Genomic DNA, 14176 nt, shown 5'->3' with positions numbered 1-14176 from the left:
TTCCCAACTTGACAGGTTATACTTAAGAAGCCTGAATGGATTTGGGGATATGGTAGGGCTGCTTGATTATGGAAAAAATAATAATCATGATTATTTAACGATTATTTTAACATGATTCAAAACATCATGCAATTAAAGTCTTGGTCTATTAAAAAGACTAAAAATGCACCATCATGACAAAAGTTTGGATTTGAAGTGACAAAAGAGCTATTCTTGCTACCTGCAAGTGCTGTTGTGAGCTGAACTCTAGTTGGATGCTGTTCTTCTGTTTATATCTATTGCTCACTTTGAAAGTGCTACATTAGACTAGGAGCTGCTGATTCATAAAGTTGAAATAAGGAAATATTTGTACAAGACCTACTTTGATTCACTACAGTAACCTAAACACAGTGTCAGCTGGCTGGCTGGAGATCACCAGGAAGCTGAAAGTTTCTGCTAGGGTAATTAAGCACCGGTAAAAAAAAAAACAAGCTAGGCTAACGGTACTTTCTGTTGGCTATTTTATATGTAATTTTCAGTAAATATCACAATATAAAATATGTGTTTTTCTGATTTGAATAGTAATATTACAAATGCAGGGGATGTTTACGTCTTCAGTCTTTTCTCGAGCACACAGCCGATAGCTACATGGTTTGTTTACATTCAGTAACTGAAGTGCATATTTAATGGATTCAGTGTGGACAGAGAGCTTCAGTGTCACAGGATGCTACATGATAGTTTGACACTTGCTTTCTCTTGGGACACGGTGTCATTATGTCCCATTGAGGTTTGACCTCTGAATCAAGTGGGACACCTGGTAGAAATTGGTAAACTGGTCCAGTCCAGTGTTTGGCATATTATCAAACCAGTTTGAAGATTTTCATACCAGCTCAAACCTTCTTGGTATGGTGGAGGAACTAAACTATGCCGTCACAGATCTTGCCGACAATCTCTACCACGTCTGAAACAATCATTTTAAAATATGGTCAATGAAGATTGTTCTACAGTTTGATCCCAGCCCCTGAAAGGTGTATGTCAACATTTTTTACCACATGCAGACTCCTTTGAGGAAACCAAGACTAGCTCCAGAATTTTCGATAATTAGTTTTGAATTAAACTGTCACCACCAGCGGGATGCCAGACTGTGTTGTCAGTGTTCTCACCTCTGTGTGCTGTGACACATCGGAGCACAGGCCACAATCTTTAAACCTCTTTTGTTTCTGTGGTGACGAACAGATCTATCTAATCCCATGCAATTAAAACGATTAGTGAACACTGAGGCTGCTAAAAGGCCTCAGACTAAATGGTTTCATTTCATTCATGTGCCAGCACACATTTGGGAAAACTCTTTACTTGATTTGGGCACTTCAGAAAATATAGAGAAATGTAGTATTAACATTGCCAGATTGCTGTGTAGTCCATTTTACTAAACCTCACCAGAATAACAAAAAATACCCAGAATTATTCCTGTGTTCATTTATATTGTTTTCTCTTTAAAAGATTTACATCTTAATGACCACAATTCTAAAATTAACCAAACCACTAAATGGACTCAAAAGTGACCTGAAGACCATCCATGAGAGTCCTGACGGATCCCTATTGAGTGCAATATCCAACATTATTGATATTCCACTTCCATGCTCAAGTTGAACTGATGAGCCGAGGGTTTGCTGTTGAGGCCAGGCTGAGGGTGCTGGATGCCAGCAGCCTGCTGGAGTCAAGTAAAAACCTCTTACATAGGCTGCTTCCAAGTGGGCAGAGCCTTCTGATTAGAGGCTAGTTAGAAATTTGCCAAAGTGATTTGAAAGTAGAAAGAATGGTTGAGGAGCGGAAGTCAGTGTTTGTTTGAAATCAAATATAAAAGAAGTTGAAAACACTGCGTGGCTGTTTTGTTCTCACTGTGAATGCAGGACAGCAGCCGAGAAAAAAGCTCCACTTTATCACTGAAGTGATGAAGGTTGGACAACAAATTACAGCTATTTGGATGAAAGCGAATTGCAAACCAGTTGTTTCTTTTTTACAAACACCTGCACTTCACAGGTGTTTTTGACTGAACACCTGTACAGTGCTTTTGTGAAGATCGCTTTCTCTTGCACTGTGCATGTGTGCTCACATGTTTATGATACAGAAACACAAAGCGTCTGAACTTCCAGCTGAGTAAACCAGCTAAGGAGTGCACCCTGCCATTTTCTCCTGCGCGTGGCACTCAGCCCCTGACTGGACGCCGGTTTAGCACATTAGTATTAGCACTCTGAATTCCCAGTGTGGACATGTACCACCTGGCAGGCATCGCAGCCCTGCGTGAGTCAGAACACTTTGACCATTAACGCACGGCAGGTACCATGGCACTGGCAAAGGATCAAGCCATGTGGTAATGTTAACCTTATTGTCCACACACACAGACACACACACGCACAGCCTCTCGTCTGCCCTGACTTGTGCTGATCCTATAAGCGCTCCCAAGAGTGCGATAGACTGAGATGACTGCTACCACCCAGCTTCCTTGCAGACTCACAGCACATCCTATTATCAGCTATGGAGATGTTCAATATGGATGCTGCCAGAGAGAACACACATATGCTCAAATCAATTTCACGCATGATGGTGTACCGTTTAAAACTACATAGGTCGATAAAGCTGATCTCTTTTGTTTCCCCTGGTATGAATTCAAAATGTAAAATCAAAGATCAAATCAAGCACGTATTTGCTTCATATATCTGTTTTTATCCAGTATTTGCTTTTCTGTTTGTTATTTATTATTGTGTATTGTAGGCAAGGATGTATACAGGAATTTAGAGATACGGCCTCCAGTTAAGCAGTGGGTCAGCAACTAAACATATTTTAGCCCCCTAAAAGAAGTTCTACTTCAAAAAAAAAGTGAAAAAAAATCAGTATCAGTTATATGTTTAGCAGTTGGTCTACTGCTGCTTTAATCAGAAATGTTGTTTGTGTTATAGTGTGACTTTGGCTTTTAAAAGTGTTAGTTTGGATTCACCAAAGACACACAACAACACTTACTAACTAACTGATTGAAGCAGTGGCAGACCAGAAGCTCCCGTATTCAGTAAGCCAAAATAACTGTTTTTGTCAATGAAGTCGGGTGACATTGAGGAGACCATTGATAGTGACCTGGAGCCATTAATCACTTCTCTGTTGTTACAGGCAGAAAGGTAATGTGATGAAAATTCTCTACATATAGTGTATACTTTAACTGATTTTGATTTTGGTTTTTTTTTGGGGGGAGGCTAAAATATTTTTTGCTGCCGACCGATGAAGTGAATTTTGAGCTGGAATGAAAATTAATCATTTCTATGTGGATTGTGCACTGATTTTGCACTGATATGACTATGCAAACGTATTCAGAAGGCTGCTTTCTTAAAAAAAACAACTTTTATTTAACAATTTACTTATTGAACATTACACACAAACAAAAATAAAGAACAAATAAAAAATAAAAATAAACATCTGTACTGTATGGTCTTTGCTGACCATTTAAATAAAAAAAGAAATACAATAAAATAATTTGCTAAATAAACATCAGCACTGTTCAGTATCAGACAACTGCTGACTATTTTAATACTGCCAGTCATTTAGGGACAGGTTGTAAAACAGGAAGTATAGCTTCACAGCATTTACACCTGACAGGAAGCTCCTCTTGCCCTCATAAATGTTCCCTATTGTGATAAAAACTCTGGAGGGTGGAGGAGTACTATGTTTGAGTTATAGTGGAACCATAGAGTGGAACATTCCCCAAAATGTCAGGAAGCACCACAGCTACAGAACAGTCCCTAAGTAGGCATAACAGCTTTGTTGTGATCTCTGCATATTTACATGTTGTTCTTCTTGTTGGGAATTGGAAGGAATCAAACGTCAGATATCAGTTTATTCTTTCAACGTAACCGAAACTCACTACATCTGAACTCAAACTGCGAGCAGCGTCTCCTCTCTTCACACACACACCTGGCACCAAGGCATCGTTTTCTGCATTATATGATCTGTAAAAAAGTTTTCTTATTGGCGCATATTGGAAAAAATATATGTTGATGCAGATATGCTCTAATATGTCCATGACAGGCTAATATCTGCCGATAAAAACGGTAAACAGATAAATCAGTCGGGCTCTAGTGAAGATTATCTCGCTAAACTAAATATATAAGTATGACAAACATTAGTTTGCCACTGAGTTTCTTTAATGCAATAATCTAAAATCCAATGGAAAAAAATCACATAGGCTTTTTGACAAGGAAACCAGGCAGCAAAGTTAACTCCTTTGGCGGCCTACAGAAAAATGTCACCCCTTCAGCAATCTTATTTCCCTCAGGAGGTGGAACAAACCAAAAACAGAGCTAAAAGAGAATGAATATTGGAGTTATATTCATAAAATGTCCACCAACGCGGCTCCACATGGTGCTCTGCTTTAAATGAACAACAGTTTGCTCACATGTGGAGCTGAAACAATCTATCAATGAGTTAATAAGTCAAGCAACAAAATTAATCAGCAACAATCTTGATTTGATTAATTCTTTCAAGCAAAAATACTTCAACTTGGTTCCAACTTCCACTGTGAGAGTATGTAAGGTTTTTGTAGTCCTCTGTGGTAGTAACCTGAATATCTTTGGGTAGCAGCTGTTTGAACCAATTTAAGTTTCATCGAAAAAAGTTTACACAGGCTGTATCTTAATTACCATGTGCTTCTGTCAGAACCAGGCAGCAACACCCCAAAAACCACGAGATACGGTCGATGAATCAAAGGGCGGATCTAGCCTTCAAACAGATGCAGGCTGCATATTGACAGGGCAGAGCTTCAGGATTAGAAATCCTAGTTGCTACAGGGATTGCCCTGGCCTTCGTACAACTCTCTGCCCAGGTCTGCACTGCATCATTCTGCCAAGACACAAAGATCCTTTTCGCAGCTATTTTCGACACCATCCCCGTGGTGGCCTCTTTGTCTGGCCAGGGATCACTTGTCACCTTTGTCACCTTGTAAGCAAGAACTGGGGTTTCTGGCTTTACAGCCCTCGGGGGATACTTTTACAGTAACTACACACATAAAACGGCACACATGTGGCTCACTGAAATGCTGCAGGATTTTATTCAGTGAGATTACGTTGTTCAACCATCGTTTTGTGCGTTTGTTTGATCACGTCTTTTCACCCTCTGTTTCTCCGTCTCTCTCTACCCAGCCTCTCTCGCCCTCTCATGATCTCACTCTTCTCTCTCACTCTCTCTGTCACTCTGACTCACTATCTCACGTACCCAGCATGCACACACTCCATCAATGACCATTCAGCCTTGGTTACACACAATGACATACACGACCACATTCACACTTGGACATTCGCTACAGCAGAGCTTCAAAATTAGCAGTTACTACTGGCATGACACATTAGGAGAGAGAGTGCAACACACACTAACACACTGTACAATCACACTACTGGAAATGATGAGCTGCAACACACACACTTGCACATTCACTGCCGTAGAGCTTAAGACTACGACAATAGCACAAGCATATCCGTCAATGGTGCGTTATGTGTTTGTATGCCTCTTTTCACACCGATATATCCCACACTCACACACATGCACACCCTGGCCCAGATCCCTCTCATGAAGCAGCACTGTTTGGTAGAAATGTACAGCAGAAGAGAGAGGGGGGCAATGCTACAGCTCCTGAGCATCTCCATGGAAACAGGCTGGAGAGCAGCATATCCCACTCGGCGTACTGTCAGAGACTGAGGATGAATCCAGTCCTCATTAGGGAAGCCAAACCACACCGCACAGCAGGCGGTTGATTCCATTATTAATTGTAACAGCTTTTTCACCCAAAAAACACACACACCTGGATGAGGAGTTTCCTCATGCTCAAAGTAGCCAATACACACCAACTAGCTTATTGGACTTTGAGAAGAGACTCTTTCCTCAGGCTGATTAATGCAGATTGTATGATCTGAGTCCTTGGCCGCCAATGATTTTCCTTCAAACGCCTCACTGTTACTATTTTATCTCCTGGATTTTGTACAGTAACTGACAGCTGACATTGAGAGTGGAAGTCATTCTTGAGTAGTGTTGTCACATTGACTCTATCAACGCTATTTTTGATAGCACAAAAAAAAAATGACATGAGGACATAATATTTAAATTTTTTATTATAACATGTAACTACAACTTTTTTTTTGGTTAGGAGCAGAGAATGATTGTAGTAAACATTATCAACCGGAGAGAGCAAGAAAGCTCAGTTTGTACCGATGTATTACTATTGGGGAAAATCAACATTGAAACAGTCAGAATTGATACGTTTTGTTCAATCAACACTTCTGACTACCCCATTCTCAAGTCCAAAGAATTAATTATCAAAAAATACATAAAAGCAGGGAATAGCGTTGAGTCTATTTATACAACATGATAAACAATCGCTTGTTCTTTGTTGGGACATGGGGTCATTATGTTCCACTCTTGTGTGGCTTCTGAGACAAATGTTTCAAATTCAGTATACTGTATCGGTCTGGCTCTTCATATCAAAATGGTTTGAAAATCTTAATACCCACCCAAGCCTAGCAAGGCATTCAATCAAAATAAACCTCCTAAATTTCTAAGAATCTGCTGTCAAAATCCCACAGAGCTGAAAGCTTGAGAGTGTAGGTCAAGTGTCCAAGTTGTAGTGGAGTGCAGAGAAGCTTTTCACTGAGGTTGTTTCAAACTGAAATTTAAGTGTCATGAAATTAATGTTGCAGAGACTTTCAAGGTTGATATTCACCTGCACTCACTTAGAAACAGTATGCTGTCCCAGGCATTCATGCTATCACTGCTTTTCTCAATGTCATGTGGTCAACACATGTCTACACAAGCCATTTTTGAGTCTTACATATCCGAAACATTCAACTACATCTCCTGAAAATTATGAAACTCACAAACTCTCACAGTTATCTTCTCAGGTCAAATGTCAGGTGTTTCCACATATTCTTAGGATAAAACAACAAATTGTATCAATCGTGCTTTCTGCTGCCAATACTCAGCTCACTTCTCTAAACGCTCTATATTCAAACTCATATTCACTCTTCCACTCACTCATACACCCACACAGCTTCTCACGCTACCTAACATGGTATTGTACCAAGCACCACTAGGAGGGATTAAAACTGGGAACCAGGATTCTGGTTATTTTCATCCAGCTTCTCTCTCATTTTTTTGCCACAAGACTTAACATCAGGTGCCCAGAAAACACAAACATTTTGGTCATCGCAGCAAAGAAAGAATAAGGGTATACTGTAGACAAGAATAGCACGTCCACGACAACATGTCAGAATTTACTGCTTCTCTCTGCTGTTGGTACATCACTGTCAATAAAATATTCTTGGCTTTGGATTATTGTTTGGACAAAACAAGACGTGGTAATATTTATCACAGTATACTGACATTTTAAAGACCAAAAGATTAGTCATGAATTGAGAAAATAATCAATAATGAAAAGTGAAAATGCATTAAAATATTCATTAATAATCAGTTGCAGTCCTCCTTAATGAAAGCAGCAGTTTGCACTCAGGGAAAGTACATGTGTCTGTGAGATGTACAAATATTGGCTATACAATTCAATTCAGTTTTATTTATAAAGCCAGATACTAAGAATCACAATTTGCCTCAAAGGGGTTTACAATATACTACATCTCTCTGGCCTTGACAGACATGCTTATATGTCTTGATGTGAAGAACAGATCAGATCCAAGCACAGATCCTTGTGGAACTCTGTGACTAATTTTAGCATGCATAGAGGATTCATCATTAATATGTACAAACCGAAACAACAGCATAAAGTCGACCACTGCTTTCAGTAGCGCTGGAAAGTTGAATACTTCACTTTTGCTGAGAGATGAAACAGCTGTATCTGTATGTGATTTTTTTTTCCCCTTTTTTTTGTAAATAACCAATATGATGCGAGAGGCATGTGCCCCCCAGGTCTTTTCCTATTATCAAATCTGGCCCCCATTCAAAAGAAAGTTTGGACACCCCTGTTGTGAAGGGTCCTTGGCTGAAAAACCAATTGAGAACCTCTGGCTTACAGTGTTTGTATACATTGAGTTGAAGCAAGTTAAAATACCAAAATGTCACTAGAAAGATACAAGCAAGTGACACGAGAAAAGATGTTAATTTATAACACTTTGAGATCTAAATAGGTAAGCTGCTAAAATAAGCCAGATCCTGAATCATTAAAATGCAAGTTAATTGCTGGATCTCAGAAAAGTGTCGCTCCCTGAGGTGGTTGTCATTGACACTTCTTGCCGTTATCGAAAAACTGTCAGGGATTTTTTTCCAATGTTGAAATCTAGTAAAAGTCTGAGGAGAAGAAGAGCAGTATTGTGCAGCTCAGCAGACAGACTGACGCAATAAACTGCCAAATTTAAAATGTTTTATGTCTGCAGTTTTAATACTTGGTTCTGCACACGCATAATCATCACCACCATGAATGCAAAAACCGACAGAATACCTAGCTTTATTCCAGTAGTGCCATTTGACTTTCAAGTCATGTCTTGATAATGTTTAACACTGTGAATAAGAGAACATAGACACTATCTTTAAAAAAGATGCTGTGGTTTATCACTTTAAATATCACAGAACTCACTGGTGTTTCTACTGTTGTCCTGCTCTGCACCCAGCAATGAATCAGCTCGTAAGTTAATGGCTGGTTAATCATTCCATCCTGACCTCCAAACCCCTGCAGCAAAACAAAGAGAAAAGATGCCATCAACAGCCAGATGTACTGCAGCTTTAATCCTCAAAAACAAACACTCTGTGTGAGTCAAACGAAGAGGGTATATAAACAAATTACCCGTTTTATAAACTGTGTCAAATGACTGATCGCCCACTTGCAAAATAGGACACAAAAAGCAAAACTGTGGTGTCTTACAGAAATCTTGAACATGACATTGAAAATAATCTCTAGCATGCAGAGGATGTTTCATCACTCTGACCAAACTGAACATCACAGCCAAGTGTCAGCAATAAAGGAGGATGTAAAAAGGAGCTCAAACAGCATTCGATCAGTCCCATCTGTTGGTCAGACCATCCCTCTGTTCGCCTGTCCAGCTGTTTGGTCCAGTTCTTAACAACTATTGGCCAGAGTGCCAAATGTGTTTTAGATATTCATAGTCCTCGGAGGACAACTCAGTCAAAATTCTACGGGACACTGCAAAAGTATGTCAAAATTCTTCCACTAAAATTCCTTGAAATTAGATATTTATGTTGCCTGACATGAAACAGAATTGTCAACTTGTCAGACTGCATTTCTATCATCAGTCTGACATTGCGTCCACTAATTTTCGTGTAGAGGGGAGATTCGATTTTCCCTGAACAAAGAATAGAGCCCCACATATCTGTCTGAATCTAAAGTCATTTTAAGTCCACTGTGGGTCTGCGCCATAACAGCACCGGTGTATGCCTGCAGTATACCTAGTAGGCGTAGTCTGCGCAGTATTTGACAGTTACCGGAGGATGCGCCAGATCCACCACGAAATTTCAGTGGTGGGACCATCGTTTACATCACCCACACAGACACAAACAAGTCAAGGGAGACTGATGAAATGGAGACCTGATGAATGCGTACATAAAATCATATTGTGAACTTTACTGTCCATGCAGGCAATCATTTGTCAACTAGGAATCCTACCATGGCTTTTCCCTGTAGGCTGATACAAACTGATGGTTGATGTGTCAGCTGACAATTAATAGTAACTACTTCTGGCTGACAGATTTACGCTCCAGTTTTCAATGACTTGAACAATTTCTTCTGCTATCCTCAATTTAGGATAAAGTAGTCAAATTACTATGAAATTTGATGAACACATTTATGCTCCTACAGGGATAAACCCTTTTTGACATGATGCAAAATTAGTGTAGTTTGGCATAAAGACCGATAACTGGGGGAAACAGCTAACCTGGCTCCATTCAAAGGTAACATAATCTGCCAACCAGCACCCCCAATGCTCACTCAATGCTGCTGATTAACACTTTATATTGTTTGTTAACCAGACCAGCCTTTAGGAATTATAGACAAAATTTTCCAAATTTTGCCCCTCATCCACACCCACTCCAGCAGCATAATGTGTTAATTTATTCAATTCCAAGACTGTTTAGGGAATCCAGTATGCAGAAATATTTAAAAAGACCATTTTGAGAAATGGCAGTGCCACTTTTTCCATCGCCATAATTTAGCCTAACCCATGTCCAACTTAATACTGAGCTCCCTACAAACAAGATAGCATGACATTATACCATTAGATGCCTTAGATCAACCAGTTTCCTGTGATACAAGTATGTTCATTCTAGCTTTAAAACTTGGCCTGCTACAGTGGATTGTAATAGCTAGTCTTCACTCTTCACTAGGCCTGTGGAATTTAAAGAAAGCCAAATATCACAATATTTTTGACTAAATACCTCGATATAGATATTGCAACAATATTGTATGGTTGACTACTGGTGCTTTTACAAAATATTTACACAATGATATTTTTGATAAATTATCATTAATGTGAATATAATGAAAATTCTATAAATAATAAAACAGCCTGCTCAGTTCAGATAATTACATCACTTTACTGTAATGCAACCTTTAACAGCATCATAATATTCAAAATCTAAGCAAATATCTAGTCTCATATGACATTATCGATAAAATATCGATATGTTGCCCAGCTCTTTTACTCATTTTTGCTACGTTCAGATTCTGCCCGTCAAACCTGGTGCAGCTGAAACGCTGTCATACTATTTTCACAATAATTGCAGGGGTTTGAGTGAAGATGACAAGCAGATTTGTGCTTAATCATAACTATAGATGTATTTATTATGTAAATACATACAACTTGTATTGTCAGTAATAAGTAGTCAATAAGTATGTTGTTGCACTTGATCCCATTTAAGGGTCATCTATAGACCTTTGTATGGACACCACCCTGGGTCTTAGGCCGGGGGCATCTGCACCCTTTGACCCCGTCAACGGTGGGCCTGATCTGTACAAAAGCCAAAGTGTTACTTGGCAACAGGGAAATATTCCTGTTACTTGTCTGGCCATGAAATAATCTGGCACATAACCCTCTGTGAAAAGTCAAGCTGTCATTTCTACTTTTTGGTTTAACATCCTTTATGTTAAGCTAAGCTAACTGTCTGCTGGCTCCAGCTACATATTCACTGTAAAGATAGGAGAGCAGTATCAATCGTCTCATCTAACTCTCAACAAGAAAGCCAATAGGCATATTTATTTCAAAATGAGTCAGTCAGTGTGTAGTCCATTTTGCCCAGCATTCCCATAGTCTGTGTGTAATAAATGTTGCAGCCTCTAGGGGCTGCTGGCGGGGCTTTCCACTCTTTATTCTGATTGGGAACCAGCTAAATGAGGCGTTTCGGGATGCCAGTGTATCTGCTGGAGAATCAGAGCAATAAAAAGCCGCCTGGGAGACGCAAGGAGCTAAGATTCTTCTCCCCTGAGATCCTCCTCTGCATCCCAGTGCAACACATGACAAATGACCACCTCAGACACCTTACGACACATGATAGCAGCTTGATTCAGTCCACACATCTGTCTGAGTGTGCCTGTATGGATGCATATAGGTGTGCCTTTAGCTCACTGTTTGTACAGCCTATTAGGATACGGATCATGTTGCAAGGGCAAACGCTGTTTGCACAGTTTGTGTGTGTGCCTGCATGTGTCAGGACACAAGGATTAATGCATCCAGTGATAAAGAGCATCTGTCAACCTTCTGGTGCATATCACAGTACAGTTATAGAAGAACCTGACATGTTATCTGATCTGTATGCAAACACAAATGAGCATGAATATTTGTTTAAAAACGGTGATGTTTTTGCATCTCTTTTTTTTCCAGGTCATACATAACCAACACGTTTGTGATTTTCTGGGCAAAGAAATCCAGGAGATAAATGGAGCGCAAGACACTGTAAAAGGTTTCAACACTCATGCACACACACACACACACACACACACACACACATAGAAAAGCCCTGAAGCCCTGTCAAACAGCAGAATGCAGGATTTGGATATCGCTGCAGCACCAGCTAGTCTTCATCTCTTATTATGGCAATAAGAAGGGTGTGTGTGTGTGTTTGTGTGTGTGTGAGAGAGAGAGAGAGAGAGAGAGAGAGAGGTGAAAGTGATGAACCCTCATTAGGTCACTTACAGGTTCAGGCTTTCAGGTTTCAGACCTAACGTGATTGAGAGATGGAGGGATTTTAGAGAGATGGCACTGCTCAGCTGTTGGCTAGCAGGTTTCTGAAATCACAGAGTGATGGAGTAAGTTCTGCTACAGCCCCTCCCCCCTATCATTACTCTGTCCCCATCTACCTGCTGCCGTTATCCTTATCTCCCCCTTTGTTTCATCTCTTCATCTCGAATTCCCTCCATCTATGAATAATAAGGCATTAAGACAAACAGAAATTGACAGGAAGAGTGTTTTTTTCCTCCCTCTACAGCCCAACAGAACTGATAAAAATGATTACATAATGATTAACTACTGGTACCATGAAAGAGGGCAGCCTGTCAGTTATTTTCAAGCCGAGGATTGTGCCGACGTTAGTGGCCGAAAGAAGATCGATGGAAAGCTGTTTGACCACATTGTCAAGATGAAAATCCCCTTGTTGCCCATCGAGAAGCCTGGCTGAGGAGCAATCCCTCCCACCCTGCTGGATTCTGTTACACACACATACATACGAACACACACACCTGCACGGATTGCTGTGATTGAGGGGGGAGAAGAGGTGCTTCTCCTCCACAACTGAAGCATGTATTTTGTCATATCAGGCAAATCTCTATCCGTTGCGTGGAATACCAATTACCCAATCTGCTGTGCCAACTTATCATCTACCTGTTAAATTCACATACACACAAGGCTGTAACAGTTTCATGGAAAATGTCTCAAGAAAAAAACCCACAAAAAAGCAACGTTTTTCTGGACAAGTCTTCTTACCTTGCAGCGAGTCTATGTTCCGGAGACATTGGAGCACATATGCGGCGTGTCTTCACACGATGACAGGGAAGCGGCGGACAGTCATGCAGAGGTGTTTCACATCTGAGAACGGAGGGGGAAAGCAGGATTTCTCCTCTGTTTTTCTGTTCCTTTCTTGTTATTTTTTTCAAAGCCCTCTGTGGAATGGAGCACTGACAGAGGAGGAAGAGGAGGAGGAAGAGGAGGTGGAGGAGGAAGAGGAGGTGGAGGTGGAGGTGGAGGAGGAGGAGGAGGAGGAGGAGAGGGAAGGCTAAGGAGGGAGCAGTCTGCCGGGCTGGGCTGCTGTGGATCACCTGGAGCAGTGTTGGGCTCCGCATTTACTCCTCCACTGCAGCAGTGCGAGGCAGCGGCGCGAGCTGCATGTTGCTCCCAAAGATCACCGCAAAACAAGGACACGGAGTCTCCATCTGCTGGATTCAGGATTCTGCAGCTCTGTAGCTCCACACGCTCCTATCCCCATCAGCATGCACACTCATGCTGTCCCTTTTCTCCTCTGGGTTTCTATCTGCATCTCTTGTCTCTGTGTGCCTTTGCCTCACACTCCTTTCCTTCTCAGGGGAGGTTTATAACGAGTCACAAACGTGTTGCCGTGTCATTTGGGCTCTCACTTTTCTTGCTCTGTGTCCTCGTACTGACTGGTGCATGTGGTCATACGTCTGGTACTCTTGGTGATTAAACGTCAAGCTCAATAAAGCCTCAGCCAACCTCACGCTTTCCTTGCGATGACATCACTCCTCTGACCGAAAGGGAGGGGAGTCGTTCCCTGGTCTTGCCGGGACCCTGCTTACGTCACCAAGATCAGACACGTTTCTCAGGCCATGTGCAGGTGTTTAAACAGCATACGATCCACGGAGAAAGTTGCCGAGAACTGACCAACAGGAAGCATGCCAAAACTGATGGGTCCACTTCACCCGCACCAGATCCAAGTAAATTACAACACGAGTCTTTCTGTCTGTCAACGTCGCAAGATGACCTCTTATCCAAGCTAGAGCCACAAATTTCACCAAGCAGCAGAACGACACTTGCTCTCCAAGTCCAACCGCCCTCAAATTCCCCTCACGTCCTCCCTCCTTCACCAGTCTCTTCTCTGTCCTACAGCACAGCAGAGCTTCTGAGGTTGAGAGACAATCTGAGAGAGGAATAAATACAGATTTGGAAAGGATCATATTGATTTTAGGCCCAATGTAAGACTT

At 41.1% G+C, this 14176-nt stretch overlaps 2 protein-coding genes across 7 annotated transcripts in view; one reads left to right on the top strand and one right to left on the bottom strand.

The window, feature by feature from the left end:
• Positions 1–14176, bottom strand: part of dlgap2b (discs, large (Drosophila) homolog-associated protein 2b) — a 130436-nt gene that overhangs the window by 108179 nt on the left and 8081 nt on the right. Inside the window, exon 1 of one of the 5 annotated variants that reach the window (XM_088089053.1) lies at positions 12945–13504. The exons of the other annotated variants lie outside the window; for them this stretch is intronic. The gene's annotated coding sequence lies outside the window, so the exon portion shown is untranslated. Of the gene's footprint in view, positions 1–12944; positions 13505–14176 lie in introns of those variants that run through there. 5 annotated transcript variants of the gene reach the window in all.
• Positions 1–14176, top strand: part of LOC148186881 (uncharacterized) — a 94685-nt gene that overhangs the window by 77867 nt on the left and 2642 nt on the right. For both annotated transcript variants that reach the window (XR_015779053.1, XM_088089055.1), the window contains exon 5: positions 11847–11925. Coding sequence is in view for 1 of the 2 variants with exons in the window: in XM_088089055.1 (XP_087945181.1) it covers positions 11847–11925 (79 nt within the window). In the remaining variant the exon portion in view is untranslated. The remainder of the gene's footprint in view (positions 1–11846; positions 11926–14176) is intronic.

The sequence above is a fragment of the Plectropomus leopardus genome, chromosome 16, assembly GCF_026936395.1.
Source record: "Plectropomus leopardus strain MGB_pleo_1.0 chromosome 16, ASM2693639v1, whole genome shotgun sequence".
In the NCBI taxonomy this organism is placed as follows: Eukaryota; Metazoa; Chordata; class Actinopteri; order Perciformes; family Serranidae; genus Plectropomus; species Plectropomus leopardus.
This window is presented reverse-complemented; position numbering and strand designations above follow the sequence as displayed.